Raw genomic sequence first — 23577 nt, forward strand, 5'->3', positions numbered from 1 at the left:
ATTGAAAGTTATGGTATAATAATAATCTGGACATGGCTTTATGGTGCCTGAATTCTGAGGCACACTGGTAATTAATGAGGGATTGCACTGGGTCTGCAGCATTACTAGGGTTTTTGTTAGGCATGAGTTGAAAAAGAGAAGGAATGGTCTCGAAGCTATGCAGTGTGAACAAAGTACAAACGTCAGAAAACTTGCGAACAATAAGGTGCACTTGAGTTATTTAGTTTGCCTAGGATGTGGACAAAGAATTAGGCCAACAAGTCAAACTGGGGTGAGTGTAGACTTATGCTAGAGAGTTCAGTTCATCTTTCTGAACAAAAGGAAAGGCAGCTCATTTGGGGAGGATTATGGGTAGTGACAGCTGGGGAAAATGAAGCATGCCCCTGAGGGGCATTCAAAGTCCGTTGTATTAGTTTAGGATGTAAGTTCCCAAAGCCAGAATGCAGGGAAGATGAAAAAGAATCAGAGCTACTGGGTATTTAGAGTCAAATGGTGAAACATGGTGAGTAGATGGAGGGAAGTAAACTGGACCATTGTCCACGGTGATTGGGAGCTTCTAGGAGCAGTTTTCTGTTGAGCAGTAGCATACTGGGGCGTAGTTCATTTTGGCATGGGTTTAGTCTTCCTTCTTGTAAGAAGAAATGTGTGAGCTTCATTTAGATTGTCTCTTCTTAAATAGTGCTTGTTCTTGACTACCTACAATATTTCTTGATTTTATGTAACTCAGCTACCTGCTTAGTATCTTGCTTGGTATTTTAAAATAATTGAAAGAATTTTTGTTGTGGTAAAATACATGCATCATAAAATCTACTACTTTAACTATTTTCTTCTTTTTTAAAAAAGACATTTAAAATTATTTAAGCTTTTGTGTATGTATGAGTATAAGTCATTGTGTAAGTACCTGTGTGAAGACCAGAAGAGGACATAAGGGTCACTGGAGCCAGAGTTACAGGAAACTGTAGCCACCTGATGTGGGTGCTGGGAACTGAACTCTGGTCCTCTGGAAGAGCACTAAGTGCTATCTCTCTAGTCTCATTTTGGCCATTTTTAAGTGTGCGGTTTAGTAGTGTTGGTTAGATTTAGGTCATTGTACAACTGTAATCATTGTCTATAAGTTATCATCCTTATATAAACAATATATAATTAGTATATAAACTACCCTTTAAATTAGTAGTATATAAACTACTCTTTAAACTATAAATGCCCATTTTTTATCCTCCAGCCACTGACAAAGAGCAATTCTTTTTTCTGTTTCTATTAATTTTGCTACTATAGATGCTTCATATCAATAGTATCTGGAATTTGGAGGGTCTGGTGTAACTGGCAATGAGGACTGAGAGATGAATCAGGAACAGGCACCTGGATGGGTGTCTACAGGATATGACTGGAGCTGCCAATCTAGGGTCTTCCCAACAGCAGATGTTTGGAATTCTAAGTTGACTAGTGCCCTTGTGGGCTCAGACTTATGTGAGCATAAAAGCTGCACTTCCTGGGGGATACAGCCCATTTGTGGTTCCTAGTTACCATCTGCCCCATAGGCACTCAGGCCTGTTCCTTTGCACATATTCAGGCAGAGAGTGCTACTGGTCACATACTAAGCTAGAACTGGCATCTACATCTCAGGTCTTACAGATCCCAGAATGTGGAAATCATGGTACCCTTACTTCAGGTAAACAGATGCCATGGCCCAGGAGCACAGTGTGAATGTCAATGATTTCCAGGACTGAGGACCACACTGTGTGGGTAAGTGGGTGAGGTGGGATAAGTGGAGCATGTATAAGTGGTGTATCAATGAGGGAGGAGTTCGTAGGCTGAGCATGTGGGTGACAACACAGTTATTGAGTGTCAACTGTATATGAGCATCTAGGTCTTATCACAACCAGATTCCTATTTGTAGATAAAAGGCATGGCAAGGGTCTTGTCTTGCTGAGGGATCAGAGAAGGCTTTGCCAGGACAGAGACCCTGTTCTTGCCCTGGGAAACTTGGGATCCAAGTTGGAAAAGTGTAGAAAAGGACTCCTAAATGAACATAGGTGTTTGGGTGAGGTCCTAGAGCGTTAGAAGAGTTCAGGAGTCAATCGGTGATGTCTGATACCAGTGCAAAGGCTGAGGGGTGCACAATGGCCTGAGGCTCAGAAGGCCACGGCAAGAAGGGGACCCACACACTGTATGGAAATTGAGTCCTTTCACACAGTGCACAATGGCTAGTTGTCCTGCGACACTCCGTCTGCCACCCCTTACTACACTGATGCTTAGCACACCTCTCGGGGCTCTAGATGACCTGGCAGAAATATATGGCATTTCTGGGTGCCTGGTGGGAGGTGGACACTGATCCTCAGTTGAGGCCAGTGTCCCCAGATCACAGTACCATGATGGGAGTAATTGCACTTGGTCATCTGATTACATGGGTGCCAGGGCCTTTTCCACTCACAGGTCAGCCTTTTCCACTCATATGTTCAAAGCCATGGAACTGGGAAGAGCCTTGTGTTCAGACTGCCCAGCTTCTGAACAGCCCTAGGCTGACTCAGTTTCTCCAACTAGAAGGGAGTCTTGTGAGTACTGACTCAACATCAGGAGTCCCTGTGTTGCCCTGTTCCATGTCCACAAACATAAAGTGAAAAATGCCTGCTGGGAATGGCAGGGATCTTGTGTTTGTATGGACTTCGGTGACCAATAATCAGGTAGAAGGCATAGATAGCCCTTCTATCAGACCCATGAGGCCAGCACAGTGTCATGCCCACTTCAGTGCAGGGCAGAGAGGGCAGTCCACATCACTGGCTGGGAACCGTGTCTTGCTACCAAGGCTCAGATGTCAGGTCATCCACATCAGTGTTGACCATTACCCACTGTCCTCATCCATTAAGTGTTATTACTTCATTTTTTAGATGGAGAAGCAGGACCCTTATAGTTGACAACCCACTCTGCGTCCTATGAAGGCCTTGCTCCATGGGCTGTGGTTTAGGTTCAGGGTGCACCCACCTTCCCAAGTTATTTGCATCCTCACAGGCCAGGTGGTACCCTATTGGCTCCCACAGATAGGAATTTCTGTGCAGTGTTGTTGGCAGAGGCTGCTTGTTCATTTCTGGCTGTCCAGATTACAAAATAATCGCTCAGAAACTATATTATTTGCAATACTGTTTGGCCAGTAGCTTAAGTATTTCTGACTAACACTTATATCTTAAACTAACCCATTTCTATTCATCGCTGTATTGCCATATGGCTGTGGCTTACCTGCAAGACTCCAGTGAGCTCCAGCAAAGGTGTCTGTCTCTTACAGGTGGCTACATGGCTTCTGCCTAATGTGTGTGTGTGTGTGTGTGTGTGTATGTGTGTATATATATATATATATATATATATATATATATGTATATATATATATTTCCAGCCTGGCTATAATCTGTTAAGACATTGACCTGAAAGCAGCTTCTTTATGATGCTGTAGGAACTCCTTCAGCCAGTAGCCTTTAAGATACCAGCCCACTTGTGCATGGCCTCTTATACTCTAAATGCCATATAAAGTGTGCTCTCTCTCCCTCCCTCCCTCCCTCCCTCCCTCCCTCCCTCCCTCCCTCCCTCCCTCCCTCCCTTCCTCTCTCCCTCCTTCCCTCCCTCCTGGCTTTTGGATTTGGTTCCTATTCCCCATTCATGCAGAGGACTGTGATCTGTGAGTCTACCCCTAAATAAATAACTTTTGATTATACTCAATTCTGAGCTAGTGTAGGATTATTTTGTAACTTCTATCTTCATCTGGTACTTAACGTGAATTGGGTCTTAGCTGCCGGGAACTAACAAACAGTCTCTGCCAACAAAGTTGCCTACCAACATTTTCTAGCTAAATCCACATAAAGCCTGGGAGAGCTTGGAAAGGAATTCTAGACACACACACAAAAAAAAACCAAAGTTTAGTTGCATTTTTTTCGGGTGGGCTCTGTTTGCTGGTGGCTCCTTTAAGTAAGGTCTTCCTGATTCAGTGGTAGAAAAAAATGACAGCTTCCTCGTTCTTGCTGCCAGCACGAACTCTGGCTCTTTCAGGAGCCCGAGCATTTGAATGGGGTTTGTGGGCAGTATGCTGCAAGTTACTTGGTAGAAGCATGGAACAACTGGTTACCAGAGTTGAGGGGATGAGTGTGGCTCCCACCCAGCAGTCTCAGATGGAGTGAACAAACCTCCACCATGTTGGACTGAGTGGAGCCAAAAGGCAATGCAGCCTTAGACCTAACCATGCTGCTTTGCATTTTAAGGTGGTCCTGGTCAGGAAAAAATTACAGATACACAATAAAGACAGATTCAGATATTTTTTAAAAGACGTCTAAATGGGTCACAATGTGTTTAAAAAATGTACAGAGGCTTGGGTGAGAGAAGAAAAAGGGTATAGCGAGATATACAAAGAAATAAATGATTTTTTAAAAAATAAAACAAAGTCTTTAAAAAGAGACAGTAAACTAGTAAAAATGTAATAGGGTAAGAAAAATAAACCATACAAAGATGGAATATACACAGAGAATCTGGATTATGTATATTATTGGTTTTTTTTAAGTTTTTTGACTGTGAATGAGCTAAGTACAGAAAGACATTTCATTGTATGGGCTGCTAAGCTAAACCAACATATATATTTTAAAAGTACCTTGACTTCAAAATTTGGTTCTAAGAATTTGTTGCTTTGGAAAAGAGGTTTATTCTTTTGTTTCCACAGAGCATGAGAACCCATGGATTCCTTCCAAACTAATGTGGTTTGATGGACCAAAACCCCCTTAAAGGTTGCCATGAATACCCTCAAAATTTTTTGCCCAACAAAAAGCAAAAAAAAAAAAATAGTTTGGAGATAACTATGCCCAAATTCTCAAATATTGTTTAAAATGTTTGTTTATATTTAAAGGGAGGACATGTTATAGAGATGGATACTTTGCATTGGTATGGATCTTGGCTTATTGATACAAATTTAAGGGCAATTTCATTATAGATATATATGTACATATATCTGCTCTTGATTAAGTTATTGTGTTTGTGCAGCTAATTTAAAATATAATATATAATTTAAAAATACAGGTTAATCAACTATAATAGTCAAGTGTATAGTCGTGTTAGGTTTTCTATATTACAGAAATTTGTTTCAGGTGGGTAGATATTCTATAGATTTTTCAAAGATTACAGAATATTGCATTTAAAATATTTTAGGAGCTTAGGACTTTTCATGACAATGAAACACATCTGCTCCTGACAGCACCAATCTACTTCAAGAGAATTATGGGCATTGAGAGGCTTCTCATGGAGTTTGTTAGTCATTTGAACAAGAAACTGCTCTTGCCTGGACTGTTTGATGTTATGCTGTGTGAAGTAAGACCCACATAAAAAATGACTGCTGAAGTTGCCTAAAGAAGTGAGACAGTCCTTCTGGGTTCCTGTTTTATGAAAAAGCATGCCAGACATTCTACAGGACACAGAAGAAAGCAACTAATGGACTTTGCCATTACAAGGCAGAACAGATCTTCAAATATCCTGCTTCGTGGAAAAGTCTGCCAAATACTGTGGGCCTGTGGGCTGAAAATTGGATGTCCCAGTGATACAGAAGAATTTTGGTGACTGTCCAGACAGCAAGATGTCTATGTCAATTCTAGAGTTTTGTAAGTTACTTATAATGCACTTTCTGTTTATTTAGGTAGTATTATATCCTTCTGAGGTCTTTGATGGGGTTGAAAACTCAATAGTTATAATTATAGTTTTTCTTAGTTATGATAAAAGATAAAGTAGATATAAATATTGTAACTGTAATTCTTACCTGATACATGTTTTGTTATATATAATTTTACTGTGTTAAAGTTAAAACCTTCCTTTTTATTTGAATAGAAAGGGGGAAATGGTGTGAGAAGTCCTTCTGTATATGCGTTTCTTTTATCAGTTAATGAATAAAGCTGTTTTGGCCAGTGGCTTAGTAGAATAGAGCTATGCAGAAAAATTAAACTGAGTGCTGGGAGAAAGTAGGCAGAGTGAGGAAACACCATGTAGCTGCTTGCAAGAGACAGATGCACCAGAATCTTGCTGGTAAGCCACAGCCACATGGCGATACACAGATTAACAAAAATGGGTTAATATAAGATATAAGCGTTAGCCAGAAGTACACTTAAGCTATTGGCCAACAATATTGAAAAAAATATAGTTTCTGGGCAATTTTTTCAGGTATGAGGTGCTGGGGACAAACAAACAGCTTCCACCAACACAGTGTGAATAAATAGGGTTGAAAAGTGGTCTCTGGTCATCCACTGTTATAGCCATTGACAGAGACTGTGCTTAACACACAGTGGGGAAGCTGCTGGAGAGACCCAGGGGGTTCTTATCTTCAGGGCTGCCTGAGCATGTGATGGGGTTGTAGGGTTAAGAGCTGAAGGCAGGGCCCAGTCTGATGACGCACAAAGTGGCCACTTTTGCCTTGCTGGTTGCTTTTGACTCTTTCTGACCTCTCATCTGTGGCCTCCCTCCAGCCTGCACCAGCACCCACTCAGCCTGTTCCAGCAAAGCTGCCTGAGAGGTGTCTTCTACTGTTCCTCTCCAGAGAGAAGGTAAATAACCAGCTTGGATTCCCATCTTCCTCTATCTCTGTCTGACTTAAAACAGTGCCTGGACCTGAGCCAGCTCCCAACTGCTCTGCCCAAAGTGAAGTGGTCACTAGACCAATGACAGAGCTGACAGTCCAGGGCTGGGATCTCCAGAGGGCTATGCCCATACTGGGAACCATCTGATGTTGCAACCCAGGCTTACAAGTGTCAGGGGCCATCTATCAGCTTCCTCTCTGGATGAATCAGGACTTAAACAGGATCCAGAAGTTGGCTGTCCCAGAGCCTGGTCTTATTGCTTCTTTAAAGCAGGTGTGCATACACTAGACAGCTCATCTCCTGATGGCCCAGGCCTAGAGCAGATGAAGAGAAAGCCTCCAGGAAGAGCAGGTAAAATGACTTAGCGAGGGGGCTGGAGAGATGGCTCAGAGGTTAAGAGCATTGCCTGCTCTTGCAAAGGTCCTGAGTTCAATTCCCAGCAACCACATGGTGGCTCACAACCATCTGTAATGGGGTCTGGTGCCCTCTTCTGGCCTGCAGGCATACACGCAGACAGAATATTGTATACATAATAAATAAATATAAAAAAATGACTTAGCAATTAATGTTTGTCACATAAGCATGAAGATTTGTGTTTCCTATAAATGCCAAGAGAGCATAGCAGCCCAACTGTTGTAGTTCCTGGCAGAGAAAGAAGATTCCCAGGGCAAGTTAGCTAACAGTACTGACCATTAGTGACCTCTGCTTGAGAGACCCTGCCTCAGTGAATAAGGGGAAAGTGTGATCATGGATGATTTCCAGCATCAAATTTGGGCCTACACACACACACACGCACGCACGCACACAGGCACACAGGCACAGGGAAAATGGAAAAAGGAAAAACAGACCCTCCAGTACCCCATGTGGCCCTGGTTTCCATGCTGTCCCTGATACCCAGGACCAGCCATTTGAGTGCTACAGATCTAAGTATAATTTTAATTCCTCAAGAGCTTTATAAATACTAGAGCGCAGTCCCAAGGTTGTGTAAATCACCATCACTGTCATGATTTTCTATCATCTCCTGGTTCAGTCACTGCACCTAGATCCCTCCTGTCCCTGCCTGGTACTTGATGACTGTAGCGCTCCACAGTTGGGGTAGTGCACAGCGGTGCTTTGGTCCACAGTCAAGAGTTCTGTGTCTTGCCAGATACTCAGTTCTTCATGCTGCTGTTGTGAGAGGCACAAGGCCAGCTTTTCTGAGTGTCCCTGGGAGGGCTGCTGACCCTATTCTGTACAACGGAGTTGGGAGAGTTGCTGTGGTCCTCCAGCTTATCACCTACTAGGTGGTTTTGTTTCCCTCGCACAGGGTGCAAGCAGGTTCAGAAACCCCTCCAGCAGCTGATTCGCACTACATTTGAACCTGAACAACATACTGGGCAATGTCTTGTTGCAGATCAGATGGCCACACACTGCCCAGAGTCTGGCTTTGCATTGACTCCACAGTGTGCTTTCAGCGCCCTCTTCTGGACAGTATGGATAGTGTAATCCTGTGTAGAGTGAAAAACCCGAAGAAAATGGCAGGAAAGTGCCTTCAGAGCACATGAGATAAAAGTCCAGATGTGCACACAACAGGGAAGCACTGCTCTCAGTGCTAAGAACAAACTAAATAGTGCTCTGTAGAATGAGAGCAACCTTGATGGTCCTTCTGTGACACACTGTGTCTAGCTATCTGGGGGGTTTGTAGATGCCAGAGAGGGGAGCTTACAAGAATGGAATGACCATGCCAAGTCCTGGAGAACTTAAAACTTTAGCAGCCAGGCACTTTGAACTGTGATCTATGTGCCTGGTCCTTCCAAGTAGCTGAGATTACAGGGTAGGCCATGAGGTCTGGCTACAACACTGTATATTTTTAAAAGATTTCATGTTGGAGTAGAGTTGGCAAGTAATAGATCCAAACTCATGAATTAGTAGTGGAACTCTTTAAATAAGGTGGAGGTTCCTGAATGAGCATGATAGTGCATACATGTAATCCTGTCACCTGAGAGGGGTGAGGGTTTGTGTTAAAGGTCACCTTCCAATACATAGTGAGCTGGAGGTCAGCCTGAGCTACCTAAGACTGTCCCAGACAAACAAACATAATACCGAGTATCAGTTTATCATTAGCACATGAAAAGTGGAGTGTAGAGTTTGTTAGCAAAGAGAGTCACTGAGTTTTTATCCCCAGTACACTCTCTCAACCCTTATCAGGCATATGTAATACCATGTCCTTTCTATGCTCAGGCGGTGTCTCCATGTCAAGCGAACCCGCCTATAATTCCTGCCTGGCTACTGGCCAATCAGCATTTTATTAAAGCAATACAAGTGACAGCTCTTTACAGGGTAGAAGACAAGTGACAGCTCTTTACAGGGTAGAGAAGACAGTACAAGTGACATATTTACAGAGTAGAAGCATACCATGTCAAGCGAACCTGCTCTCAGTAAAAACAAGGTCTCCAAGACCACTGAGGCCATCATGAAAAATAACAAGTTCCTCTGCAGCCAAGAGAGCTTCCTGAAGGTAGGCTCTGCACAGTGGTGCTGAGAATGTGGTCTGTCAAAGTACCTTCAGCTGCATTCTGTAAACCATGGTCTTACTGTGGTTTTGGTTGTGTCCTGAGCAGTATCTCACTAGCCAACATGAAGAATTAATGTCCTGTCCTCCTGTTGGGAGATAGGTCCTAGAGAACTGGTCTGTGTGAGCCCTGTCACCAGGCCCATGTCCACTCTTTTATTTATTCAATAGCCATTCTGAATATTTGTCATTAGTTTAGAGACTGTCATGTGTCTCAGATTGTAGCATCTTTCCATCATGGATCAGAAACAAATGGCGTTGTCTTCCTATTCTTCTTGGTATCCTTCAGCATGTTATGCCTTGAGGGTTTCATTGGTTTACCTTTTGTTTTTGACCATGTGGGCCTTGGGAATTGAACCTGAATCCTCTGGGTGTGTAATGAGTGATCTTACCTGCTGAGCCATCTCTCCAACTCTTTCTGAGACTTTAATTCTTATTTTAATAAAACTCTTTCTTAAATGAAATCATTTCTATCTACAAAGATGTCCAAACAGAAGGATTACCCTCCATGCTCATACTTTCTCAGAATAAATAAAGAGTTGACCTAGGCATGGTGGTGCACAACTTAATTCCCATTGAGAGACAGAGGAAGATGGATCTCTGTGAGTTCAAGCTCAGACTGGTCTCTGTGTCTGGATGATGACTGTAGACTTGGCCTTTCCTCTTCCCAGAATTTTCCTGTTCCTATTGCCCCACCTATACTTCCTGCCTGGTCACCCCACCTATAATTCCTGCCTGGCTACTGGCCAATCAGCATTTTATTAAAGCAATACAAGTGACAGCTCTTTACAGGGTAGAAGACAAGACAAGTGACAGCTCTTTACAGGGTAGAGAAGACAGTACAAGTGACATATTTACAGAGTAGAAGCATACCTCATGAATGCCTGTGCTTTGTTAATAGGGCAGTGTCTGGTGTTAAGAGGGCAGGTTTGCTATATTGAACAGTGATTGGCTTTTAGAAAGTTGCTCAAGTCAAAACTGGATATGGTCAAAATGGAATCTATGTTCTTATTTGTTTTGTTTTGTTTTTCAAGATGTCTTTATTTTATGTATATGAGTGCTATATCTGCACAGGCCATTATTCTAGAAGAGGACATCAGATCCCAGTGAAGATGGTTAAAGTCACCCTGTGGTGGCTGGTAATTGAACTCAGAGCCTCTGGAAGAGCAGCCTGTGCTTTCAACTGCTGATCCATCTCTCAGCCGCTTGTTTTTGTTTTCTTTTTCATTTCTACTAGTTACATGCGTTTTTCCTAGGCATTGTACTATGCTAGCAGCAGTGGATCTTATGCATTAGTTCAGATGGTCATACCCACTTTCATCTGCTCTCTAAATCTGTAGAAGGAACAATGGGCTGCGTTCCTGTCACCTGGCTCCCGGCTGCCCAGATAGTTTATGCCCCGAAATAACAACATACAAACTGTATTCATTTAAACACAGCCTGGCCCATTAGTTTCAGCCTCTTATTGGCTAATTCTCACATCTTGCTAAACCCATTTCTAATAATCTGTGTAGCATCATGAAGTGGTGACTTACCGGGAAAGATTTAGCATGTCTGACCTGGTGGCTGGCTCCATGGCATCTGACCAACTATGCTTTCTTTCTCCCAGTATTCTGTTCTGTCTACTCCACCTATCTAAATCCTGCCCTATCAAAAAGCCAAGGCAGTTTCTTTATTAACCAATGAGAGTAACATATAGACAGATGACCCTCCTCCATCATAAATCTAAGAATATGGTTTCTATGACTGTAACCTTAAACCACATACCACACTGTAACCAGCCCTGCAGGTTCTGCATGTGTTTCCAACACTTGTACTTGAGGAAAGTGATGTTTCCTCATCTGCATTCATCTAACATGGCTTCTCCAGAATCTTTAATTGCTCATATTGATGAGTAGAGTGATTTTGAGGAAGAAATAAGTAATTTCTGGGCACTATTTGGAAAGTATAGCTCATTTCTCAGCAAGGGAATGCTAGCTTTGGAAGGAGGAGGTGCTGAATGGTTTCCCCTGTGGTCCAAGAGAGGATCCTGGAAAGGGAACATAGGCTTCTGGTCAGTTCAGGAAACCTAATTTGAAGGATGTCAATGGCTGTTCCCCTGTGACATCAGATCTCCTCTGGGCATTCTTTTTATCCTGGAGAGCTCTTGGAATCCTGTGATGTCACTACTGTTTAGCAACACCAACTGTACATAGGTCATTCCTTAAGTTATAAGGTACACCATTAAAGATGTTGTCAAGACTGAGGAGTGTACTTGGGAGAGAGAATGGTGAACGTCCAGAGAGCAGAGAGATGCAAAAGGAAAATGGCCTTCAGTCTCAAAGTAAAAAAGGATCAAAGAAACGGTTTTGGTGTAGAAACAGTAAATCCTGGGCATTAGACGGGGAGCTTCCAGGACAAGGTGGTCTTGAGCTGGTCCTTCCAGTAATGGGGCAGAGAAACTGAAGCCTCTGAGATGCAAATGAACTTTCATGTTTATCATAATTCCTGAAAGCCAACAATTCCAGAACATCAATTTGTCCATCCCCTAAATCAGGAGCGGCCCGTGCCAAAGCCATTATGCTGGAGTATCTAGTTATTACATTTATTGGGGTTTAGAAGTATAATTTGGGGACAGGAGGAGAACATCAGGAGGCATGAAGGGACAAATATGTTCCCAGCTTAAGACAGACCTCACTGTACTGCAACCTCAGTAGTTTCCTTTAGGTTCAGTGGCCGTCTGACACTAGACACATGGGGAGAAAAGTGCTTCTGGCCAAGACATTATGTCCTCAGGCTGTACAGCAGAACTCCTCTGACCACCTGTCTCTGACAGAGGCCCCCTTAGAATACTGATCAACAGTTGAGGATGGCAGGAAGTTCTATAGAGTAGTCAAACAACTGTCCAAGGCGTGGGACCATGGCAGAGGTTGGCTCTTTCGTGCCAGCTTCCATGTTCTGGACTGTCAGTGTGGCGAGGTGACTTGTTGAGTCTGCTGACCATGTTGTGCCCCTACATGACTTTTCTATCCACAGTCATCGGCCTGCAATGACCAGGCAGGAGATCTGGGGTCCTCACAGCACCTGAGTGCTTGTGCACTCTGTCATTTTTCTCCTGGCTTCTGAAACCACAAGCAGGCTTCAGTTCTCTGGGTCATGTTGCATCCTGTGTCACTGTGAATAAGCCTGAAGAGGTGGTCTCTGTGTTCACCTGAAGCATGTGTGTGGAGGCAGAGGAAACACCTGGATTCTGACATAATCACATCTCTACAGAGTGATGGGAGAACTGACATCCACGGAGGGGGCATCTCAACCTGGCCTAAAATATTTGGATTTTCACTTGGTTCCAGACATGATCTTTCTGTTTGGGCCTCTGGGTGGTAAGTACGTCCTCTATGCTTTGTCCTCTGCAATTTCACTTGTGTTCTGTCTACCCACAGATGCTGCTATGGAGCCCAAATCCCACCCAATGCTCCTCACCAAGAAGCAGATGGCTGAGAAAGTGGAGAGGCTGACCACGGAGCTGCAGCTGATCACCAGCCAAAGAAATGAGCTGCTGGATCACCTGAGCCTCATCAGTGAGGGAACCGTAGACAACAGGTATTCATTGTTTCAGTCTTCATGGGACCCTCAGCAATGTCACCCTCACTTTTTTTTCCTTCAAGGTTTTGGGTTCTCAGATGCTGGGCCTCCAGAGTGACCCATGTCTGAACTTCTTCTCAGAGGAGAGGCAGACCTGAAGCTTGGGGCGGAGGGAGATGGGGACTCTAGCAATTCTGCTTTCTCCAAATGAAAACCAGAGCCCAGTCTGAGTCACATGACTCGGGGATTGAGGCAGTAATGTGTTCTTCCCAGCAGGCATTTGGAAAGGACCTGATAGGTGAGGGCTTGTGTGAGATACAAAGTGCTGTGAGTGTGTGTGGTCTTTGAACTTGCCTGGAAAGTGACTGTGTGCTGGAAGTTCCTGGGACTCATCAGTTTCTCTCTAGTTTTGTGCCTTATAATCTTAGACAATACTGCTCCGCAAATTTCTTTAGCATGTAAATATGTGTTCTATCTATCTATCTATCTATCTATCTATCTATCTATCTATCTATCTCAATCTCTCTGCTTCTCTCCCTCAGGTGTTTGTTTGTGTTTGTGTGTGTCTTTGTGTATGCCTGTGTGTGTGTGTGTCTTTGTGTGTGCCTGTGTGTGTGTGTGTGTGTGTGTGTGCGCACACGCATTTTCAGGTCTGTAGGGGGACAAGAGAATTTGCCGGCCCCAGCTTCCAACTGTTGCTAGTCTGAGGGCAGGGAACCCCACTTTAAGCAGTACTTCTCTTACCCTACATACTCACCTTCGTGGCCCCTAGGAATCCCTTGGAGAAGTTTATATCACTGTCCTGCTGTTGGGCCTCAACCCCAGAAATAGGTGTTCTGTCTAACTGTTCAGTAGTAGTCACCCAAGACCTAGAATCGCTGTTCTGAAATGGGAGAAACGTCATTGCAATATTTGGTGTGCCAAGACTTGTGGCATAGACCCTGGTAACATAGGGAGCTACATTGAACCTCTAGTCACACTCAGTAAATTCATGCAGCCACAGCAATCCCCATCTGCAAACCTCGGCTGACCTAGGGCAAGGATAACAAGTCTAATAGCATAAGGAGGTCTGAGGACATAGGAACCAGAATGTGGCACCCACTGGGCTGTGGTAGACCAGGACACAATTGAGTTCCCTTGATCCTTGAGGCATCTGTTCACAAGATTCTTTCCTCCTCTTTCTAGACCATACCACAAGTCAAATAATTCCTATGAAGGGCTGAAATTGGATCATACAGAGATAATGTCAGAACTGAACACCTTGGAGATTGATTTCACCGAAGCAACAAAGAAGTTCAGTGAGCTGAGAAAGGAGACAATATTCTATCAGTAAGTACCCATGTAAGTGCCCATGGTGACATGGACCTCCAAAATTGTGGAATGACCATATATGCCTTTACTTTTCTCTGGATGGAGCATCCCCAACTCCATCCCCAACTTTTTTTCCTTTTTTAATTGATTTTATTGGGCTATACATTTTTCACTGCTGCTTCTCCCCTTCCCTTCAACCCTCTCTCAAGGTCCCCATGCTCCCAATTTACTCAGCAGATCTTGTCTTTTTCTACTTCCATGTAGATTAGATCCATGTATGTCTCTCTTAGGTTCCTCATTGTTGTCTAAGTTCTCTGGGATTGTGATTTATAGGCTGCTTTTCTTTGCTTTATGTTTTAAAACCACTTATGAGTGAGTACATATGATAATTGTCTTTCTGGGTCTGGGTTACCTCATTCAATATGATGTTGTTTAGCTCATCCATTTGCCTGCAAATTTCAAGATGTCGTTATTTTTCTCTGCTGTGTAGTACTCCATTGTGTAAATGTACCACATTTTCCTTATCCATTCTTCGGTTGAGGCCATTTAGGATGTTTCCAGATTCTGACTATGACAAACAATGCTGCTGTGAACATAGCTGAGCAAAAGTCCTTGTGGTACAATTGAGCACCCTTTGAGTATATACCCAAAAGTGGTATTGCTGGGTCATGAGGACGGTTGCTTCCTAATTTTCTGAGAAATCGCCACACTGACATCCAAAGGGGTTGTACAGCTTGCATTCCCACCAGCAATGCAGAATTGTTCCCTTTTCCCCACAACCTCTCGAGCATAAATTGTCATCAGTGTTTTTGATCTTGGTCATTCTTACAGGTGTAAGATGGAATCTCAGAGTTGTTTTGATTTGCGTTTCTCTGATAACTAAGGATGTTGAGCATTTCCTTAAGTGTCTTTCAGCCATTTTAGCTTCCTCTGTTGAGAATTCTCTGTTTAGGTCTGTACTCCATTTTTTTATTGAGTTATTTATTCTTTTGATAAACAATTTCTTGAGTTCTTTGTATATTTTGGAGATCATACCTCTGTCTGATGTGGGGTTAGTGAAGATCTTTTCCCATTCTGTAGGCTGTCGTTTTGTCTTGTTGACTGTGTCCTTTGCTTTACAGAAGCTTCTCAGTTTCAGGAGTCCCATTTATTAATTGTTTCTCTCAGTGTCTGTGCTGCTGGGGTTATATTTAGGAAGTGGTCTCCTGTGCCAATGCGTTCAAGTGTTCTTCCCACTTTCTCTTCTATGAGGTTCAGTGTGGTTGGCTTTATGTTGAGGTCTTTGATCCATTTGGACTTGAGTTTTGTGCATAGTGGTAGATATAGATGTATTTTCATTCTTCTACATGTTGCTATCCAATTATGCCAGCACCACTTGTTAAATATGCTTTCTTTTTTACATTAGATTTTTTTTGCTTCTTTATCAAAAATCATGTGTTTTTAGGTGTACAGATTAATATCTGGCTCTTCAATTTAGTTCCATTGGTCCTCCTGTCTGTTGTTATGCCAATATCAGGCTGTTTTCAGTACTATAGCTCTGTAGTAGATTTTGAAGTCAGGGATTGTGATGCCTCCAGAAGTTCTTTTATTGTACAGGATTGTTTAGAAGTGTTTCTTTTGCATATGAGGGTGCCCATATTTGGGGCATAGATGTTCAGTATTGAGATATTCTCTTGATGGGTTTTTCCTGTGACTAATATGAAATGTCCTTCTTTGTCTCTTTTGACTGATTTTAGCTTGACGTCTATTTTGTTAGGTATTAGGATAGCTACACCAGCTTGTTTCTTAGGTCCATTTACTCTGAGGCGATGTCTGTCTTTGAGGTTGAGGTGTGTTTCTTGTATGTAGAAGAAGGATGGATTCTGTTTTTGTATCCAATCTGTTAGCCTGTGCCTTTTTATAGGTGAGTTGAGTCCATTTATATTAAGGGATATTAATGACCAGTGGTTGCTATCTCCTGTTAATTTAGTTTTCATTGTTGGTGATGTTAATTTGTGTTTTTCTCTTTTTTGGGATTTGCTGCTATGAGACCATCAACTGTCTGTGTTTTTTGTTTTGTTTTGTTTTGGTTTTTTTGATGTAGCCAATTTCCTTGGGTTGGAGTTTTCCTTCTAGTATTTTGTGTAGGGCTGGGTTTGTGGCTAGGTATTGGATAAATCTGGTTTTGTCATGGAATGTTTTGTCCTTCTATGGTAATTGAAAGTTTTGCTGGGTATAGTAGTCTGGGCTGGCATCTGTGATCTCTTAATGCCTGCATAACACTTGACCATGACCTTCTGGCCTTCATTGTCTCCATTGAGAAGTCAGGTGTAATTCTGATAGGTCTTTATATGTTACTTGAACTTCTTCCTTTTCAGCTCTCAATATTCTTTCTTTATTCTGTATGTTTAGTGTTTTGATTACCATGTAGAGAGGGGACTTTTTTATCCAGTCTGTTTTGTGTTCTGTAAGCTTCTTCTATCTTCATAGGAATATCTTTCTTTAGGTTGGGAATATTTTCTTCTATGATTTTGTTAAATATATTTTCTGTGCTTTTGAGTTGAACTTCTTCTATACCTATTATTCTTAGGTTTGGTCTTTTCATGGTGTCCCTTATTTCTTAGATATTTTGGGTTAAACTTTTGTTAGATTTAATGTTTTCTTTGATGAGTCTATTTCCTCTATTGTATCTTCAGTGCTTGATATTCTCTCTCTATCTCTTGTATCCTTCTGTTTATGCTTGCATTTGTGGTTCCTGATCATTTTCTCATGATTTCTATTTCTATAATTCCCTCAGCTTGTGTTTTCTTTATTGTCTCTATTTCAGTTTTCAACTCTTAAATACCTTCTTTAATATGTTTATTGCTTTTTCTTGGTTTTCTTTAAGGGATTTGTTGTCTTCCAATTTTTTGTTTATCTTTTCTTCCGTTTTTTTAAGTGAATTTTTCATTTCCTCTTTTAGAGTTTCAAACATTCTCTTGAATTTATTTTTTAGGTCATTTTCTTATGCTTCATCCATATTTGGTTGTTCAGGTCTTGCTGTTATAAGATCTTTAGATTTTACTGGTGTTGTGTTGCTTTTTGTAGTGTTGCATGTGTTCTTACCTTTTCTACTCATCTTTTTCTCTAATAGGTGTGTTTGGGGCTGTCTGTGACTCTGGTGATCAATCTTCCAGGTGCCAGTGGATCCAAGGCTCAGATGGTTGTTCCTCATGGTACAGTCAGTGCCACGGTTCAGTCACCTCATTTGTCACTCTATGTTTCTGGAGGTCACTCAGTGCTCCTGGGGTTTGCTCCACTCCTGTGGAGTTCACTGTCTCAGGCCAGCTCTGGCTTAGGTTGCCGGCTCAGACCTGTTTCCGTAAATGTCACTGTCCTGGATCCACTCCCAGATTCAGGTGCTCCTAGACCTGCATAAGTCCTGGCTCAGGCCTGCTCCCTCAAGGTCCCAGACTCATGTCTGGACCTGCAGGGGTCCTGGCTCAGGTCTACTTCCTTGAAGGTCACAGACTCATGCCCTGATCCGCAGAGGTCATTAGTTCCTGCCTACACCCTTGTAGGTCCCAGACTCATGCCTGGACCCGCAGAGGTCTCTGGCTCTGGCCCATTCCCTCAGTGGTTGCTCCCCTGTACCTGCTTCCTGCTCCTGTGGAGTTCACTGCCTCAGCCCTTTCAGCTTCTTATCAGGCAGCCTTAACATGCAGCTCTTGGACTTGTATCTCTTGGACTCAGTATTGCCATGTGTGAAAGAGACTGTTAGTGCTTGCTAGCATTGTCCTGTGGCCTCAGGAGCTTCTAGATAGAAAAAGGATTTGCACTGTGAGGGGAATGTCAGGCAGCCTTTGGTTTCTGAAGCTCAGGCTCAGGGTTTAGTGATCAGGTGTCTGTAGAAACTCTAGATAAACGGTATTCACCATGGGTCTCCTGTCTTCCCTTGGAGGGCATTTGCCCACTACATGCTGATGTTTTGCCTTTACTACAGACAGGTAAGGATAGTTGGGGGACTCCTTTCTATTGTAGGAATGTGGATCCTTTGTGATGTTGCGGTTTTTCTTAGTAGTTTGATACTTTCTGGTATCAGCTGTTCCCTCATTTTGGCTTTCTGAATGTAGCTATCATGGCTGTATCAGACTCTTGGCTACGTCTCCCATGAAACATGAAGCCTTTTGGGGTACTGGTTCCTGGAGGCAGGGGTGGCAGGAGGAGGCTTTCAGGGACTTACTATGCAGAGTGTGTCTCCAGTGGTCTGCACAGTCGGCTCCTGATGGAAAAGACTCAGCTGAAGAAGAAGGTTGTCATACTGAAGCAGGAGAAAAAGAAACTTCTGGATGATTGGGCCCTGCTGAAGCGCCACTTGGAGGACATAAATGTGATTTATAATGACCAAGAGGAAAACACCAGTGACCTCAAAACCCAGCAACAAGAGGTAGGGGCAGGCAAGTAAGTCAGGTTAAGGTCTGGCACCATTTGCCCATTTGACTGCCTCTCTGCCCATCCACCCACCTGTGCTTTCACCCATCACCTTAATCATTCATGCTCCCATCCAGCCATCCACTCATTCTACCCAGGTGTTCATTTCAGTGTTCATGCACAAGTACTTCTGGGAAGTTAACTGATTAAGAGAAACTGAGTTTTGGGCAAGCCATCCTTGATACTCTGCTTGAAGCTGAAGTCCAGTGAAGGAGAAAGGTCAAGAACATATCACACACCAACATGTGCACAGAGCTTTGAGTGAGTGAGTTCTGGGTCCTGGGGCTCATTTGCTCAGCAGAAGTCACGAGACATCACAGGTTAGAGGCAGTTTGCAAGGAGGAGATCCCCGTGCAAGTGCCAAACCAGTGCTTCTCACAGTCATGGACTTGTGGCCTGCAGTCTTCTTCTTACTTCCTGCATCCCAATATTTTATCTTCACTTTGCCCAACTCTTGGTTGACAGTGACAGAAGCATGAGTAGCAGCTTGTCAGCCCTGTTTTCTGTGGGTGGTGCTGCACAGTTCTCCAGTCCAGCAGTAAATACTCTGTGGTTATTGGATGATTGGCTGGGGGCTTTTGACAAGATGGTGGTAGAAGGTGGGAGATTTGGGCCTTCAGGGGAAGAATTTTTTAACAAACTCAACATGATCTGGCCAAACAAGTCATATTTCCTCCAACAGTATTCCTCCCCCAAGGAATGAGTTGTGAGTTGTGAGGCTCTTCTGAAAGAGCTGGCATGGTTTGTCTAAACTGAAGTATTCATCTGCCAGGTCTATTTCTCCTGGTGTGTTCTCTCTCTCTCTCTCTCTCTCTCTCTCTCTCTCTCTCTCTCTCTCTCTCTCTCTCTGTCTCTCTCTGTGTCTCTCTGTGTCTCTCTGTCTCTCTCTGTGTCTCTGTCTCTCTCTGTGTATGTGTGTGTTTGTGTGTGTGTGGTGTAGTGTAAGTTTGAGGGTGTTTTGGTACATCATGCATGTGTGCAATCAGCTAAAGGAGACCATTGTGTTTCTGGTCAGTCTCTAACTAGAATCAGGGTTTTTTAGTCCCCTGGATGCTTATACTGTTTAGTCTGCCTGGCTGACCAGAAAGCTATTCAGATCCTTTTGATGTGCTTAGATCTGTACAATTGTCTGTAACCCTCCAGTAAGAAAACAATCTTCTAATGAACAGGAGTTCAAGAGATTGGAGGAAAGCCTTCAGTTCCTGCAGAAGCAGAAGGAAATGGTCACTCAGGAAAAGGACTTGGCAGAAAAGCTGCAGCATGATTTTGAGGTCTCCCAGATGAGGTAGGAACAAAGCTTTTGAGGTTGAGGTAGAGTCAAGTGGGTACCCTTTACCTGGGATCTCTGTCTTTTACAGGTCTGCTCACATATACAGTTCCCAGCCAGAACCAGGGAAAGAAAACTTTAGAGAATTGTGCTGGTTCAGTCAACAAGAACTTCTCTTTAGAAAACAATGCATCTGATGTTTAGTGTGTCTGTGGAACTGAGTCTCCCTTTCTTCCTTCTGAGCTCTCTATGTTCTGAGCAGGAGTTTCTTGAGCTGGCAGAAATCTGCCTGCTTCAGGCTCCCAAGTGATGGGATTTAGAGGTGTACACCACCACACCTGACTGAAATAACATTTTTATTTAGGAAAATTCCATGTGAAGAAAAGATTCCCACCTTTGAACACTGATCTCTGCAACAATTATCTATTTCCTGTGCAAAGCATTCTCTGGATAGAGTAGGTGAAAGACTTTCCAAGATGACCAGCAGACACCTCAGCTGCAGGATGATGCATGCAGCTCCGAACCTTCTCTGAGTGTGCTGTAACAGACTCCTAATAAGAGCCAGGATGAAGATTCCCAGCTCTAGTCCTGAGGAAATCACAGGTTTCTGTTTCATCCCAGAGTCCTGGCAGGGTCAGTGTTCTCAGGCACACATTTCTGGAAATGCTGCACTAGTACGAGAAACACTATCGTGCATGTTGGTCATGTTCAATGTACCTTCTTGACTGAGCTAGCCTCACGACCATGTTCAGCTGCCCAAACAGAAACACTGTATTATGGCTATCAATAGAATGAAGTGCTTGATCAGTAACTCATCATCAATAACAAATGTATTTTTTTATACTGCTGGTTATCATATTAATATCCTCTTGGTATATACAAAATGATTTCCCTGAACTGTAGAATTTTGTCCTAAATTTTCTAGTAGAAAGGACATTATACACACTCAGTTTAAGATATGTCACATGTTTAGGGCTGAAAAATTCTAGGTCCAGCTACTCTGTGATCCTCTTTCTTTGGAGATACAAACATGATACCGATCCAAAGGTCAATGTTGATTGTCCAGGGCACATGAGGTGGTGGGAGGTGTTAGCTGGACAGTTGATGCACCATGTCCCCTCCTGACCTGTGTCTTAACTACTTTCCTCTCCCAGGTTCAAAAATCTTCAGGCTGAACTTGAACAGGCCACAGCCCAGAATGAGAACCAACTGCAGAAGGAGCTGGTACAGCAAGAGCCACCTGTTGCCCCCCATTCCCAGCAGCTACTGAATTCCGGGGATACATTTTCTTCCCCAAATTTGGTGTCTTTTGTGTAATAGGCCCTAATTATGCCTAGCCAGTGACCCAGCATAGCTGCTTCTGGGCCTTGACACACATTCATTCTTGACAATGCTTTAGTAAGAACTGAGGAAGCCAAGGGAAGTCATGGACAACATGTCATTCTCCCTCCTAGGATCTAGGCCTCCTCAGAAACGGACGCCCCTTTGTGGCTATGAACTCAGCAGAGGGGAAATACCTCACCCTTGGGGAGGACGGGACATGCAAAGCACAAAAGAAAAATCGCTGTGCACATCTTGACAATGTTGTAACAATTGGTTACTATCTTCCTACTGTGTCTCCAAAACAAGCCACAGGTTGTAGGTCTGTTCTGTTCAACCTGCAGCAAGACAATGCTGCATATCTTCATTTTCTTCAGGTAGTGTGTGTCTTATTCGTGTGTTTTATTTGTTGAGACAGGGTCTCATGTCTCCCCAGCTGTCCTCACACTGACTTTGCAGGTTCACCTTGAGCTCCGATCATTCTGCATCCTCATCATGGGTGCTAAGATTACAAGCGGACAGCAGACGATCCCGTGGATTTGTTACGTTTTGAATATTCACACAGGCAAATGCTGATGGAAAGAATCCCATAGTGGCCAGCACCTTGCAGGGTTAGCCTGCTGTAGAACTCATTCTTCTTCACAGCCCAGCTGACCAAGGGCTATTTCAGTGTATATTATTTCAACAAAGGGCAGCAATTCATCAGAAAGCATCCCTAGTGTCTCAAAAAATGCTGCATGAATGAGCCAAGGGCTTATCATTAATAGAATAGAAGTTGTGTAAAATTCAGATACTGTTCTGATGCTCAAGAACTGTGTCAGGCATTCATGGATCATATGACCATCAGATGAAAGGCATGTGTACAGAATGTGCCAACCCAAAATTATGCAGAGGCAGCATGGCACCCTATATCCAGTGCAGGGGGGTCAATTCCAGCCCCTGGTTTATGATGAGATCTTGCTGAGTATAAAGGGAAGATATATGGGAATCACCTGTGCTTCGCGTGACAGTAGAACAAAGGGGCAGTACATCAAATGGTACCTGCAGGGAGCATGACCTAAACATTGCCAGTGTGCCTGCGGCTGATGAGAATCAGACCTGGCCCTAAAAGGACATAATATTTCATAACCTTATCAATTTTAAGCTTGAGTTTTCAGGACAATTCTCATTTTCTGATCTTTGCAAGGAAAAGATCCTCAGAACCGCCGGGCGATGGTGGCACACGCCTTTAATCCCAGCACTCGGGAGGCAGAGGCAGGCGAATCTCTGTGAGTTCGAGACCAGCCTGGTCTACAGAGCTAGTTCCAGGACAGGCTCCAAAGCTACAGAGAAACCCTGTCTCGAAAAACCAAAAAAAAAAAAAAAAGATCCTCAGAACCCTACAAATTTTTTCCTCATGCAGACCTGATTCCCAGCAGGAGAATCATAGTGGATTAAAGATTTATCTTAACCCCAAAGGAAACAGGAAATGAAGTGATTTGGGGGCTATGAGGTGTGTGAAATAAGCGTGTTTGGTGAAGAGGGGAACTGATATTACCTGAAGGTGTATGTTCCTAATGGTGGAGCAGGAGATACTGTGAAGAAAAAAGCATGAGTTGCTGTAGACTTGTGAATGAACAGAGGTAAGTGCATAAGGCTCAGCAGCCCGTTCAGAGCTGAGGAAGTTACACTGGATACAAACATGCATGACTATGTGCAGGTTGCCTAAGGGAAATGAGAGAGCTGTGGGGTTCAGGACAAAGCACCAGGGAGACTCAGACTGCTAGAATCTGTATGGTACAACAGAATCGGTGCACATTAGGAAGATGAAGTTTCAGAATGTTTATGTCCTTAGGAATGGAATGATTGCAGATGAGGAAAAGCCTTGGCCCAGGTATACTTAAGATATGTCTGCAAATGGAGGTGTTTGGGACTCCACTCTGCAGTGAGAGATTGCTGCATAACTTAATTTGTCATTTGTCTTTTTGTTTTTTTTTTTATTTTTGTTGTTTAGGTTTGGGTTTTGTTATTTTGATATTATTTGTTCTCGTTCTTGTTTTTCATAATTTCCCAGGGCTATCATTCACATTTTTATATTGACTGTCCTTTAAAAGCCCCTTTTGAGAAAAATGTACTGTTTATTAATGAAATAAAAAGTGATTTCAAACTCTTCACACTTGAGACAAGTTTGTTTTGTCCGGTCTGGTGTCACACACCTGTAACCTTAGAATTCACAGGCAGAGATGTATCTCTGCTACTTCTAGGCAGCATAGGCTACATCGTGAGTTCCCAGCCAGTCTTGGTTTCAGACATCCCGGTTTGCTGCCTGCATGCACACTTTATGATGGAATCAGTATCTATACTGTATCCATGCTTCATGTATATAGCTACCCATAAAATATCGTACTCTATAGACAAATTTCAAGAAGTGCACAGGCATAACAAATTATTAAGAAATACACCTTTATTGTTTTATTACCTCTCAGGATATAAAAACCTTCCTTATGGGTGTATGAGGAAATCAGGAGACCCAGAGCTTTCTGCTTCTGTTT

General features: G+C 43.1%; 1 protein-coding gene across 2 annotated transcripts in view; it reads left to right on the plus strand.

Annotated features, from left to right (window-relative positions):
- LOC130884973 (disks large homolog 5-like) overlaps positions 1–23138 on the plus strand; it is a 38466-nt gene extending 15328 nt beyond the window's left edge. Inside the window, exons 1-7 of one of the 2 annotated variants that reach the window (XM_057786313.1) lie at positions 5486–5621; positions 6477–6554; positions 12558–12717; positions 13885–14028; positions 18232–18415; positions 19629–19744; positions 20881–23138. In XM_057786313.1, coding sequence (XP_057642296.1) covers positions 12566–12717; positions 13885–14028; positions 18232–18415; positions 19629–19744; positions 20881–21043 — 759 coding nt within the window. In that variant the 5' untranslated portion in view covers positions 5486–5621; positions 6477–6554; positions 12558–12565 and the 3' untranslated portion in view covers positions 21044–23138. Of the gene's footprint in view, positions 1–5485; positions 5622–6476; positions 6555–12557; positions 12718–13884; positions 14029–18231; positions 18416–19628; positions 19745–20880 lie in introns of those variants that run through there. The other variant, XM_057786312.1, reaches the window with a different exon arrangement.
- Positions 23139–23577: the final 439 nt, after the last annotated feature.

The sequence above is a fragment of the Chionomys nivalis genome, chromosome 12 (assembly GCF_950005125.1).
Source record: "Chionomys nivalis chromosome 12, mChiNiv1.1, whole genome shotgun sequence".
Classification (NCBI taxonomy): domain Eukaryota; kingdom Metazoa; phylum Chordata; class Mammalia; order Rodentia; family Cricetidae; genus Chionomys; species Chionomys nivalis.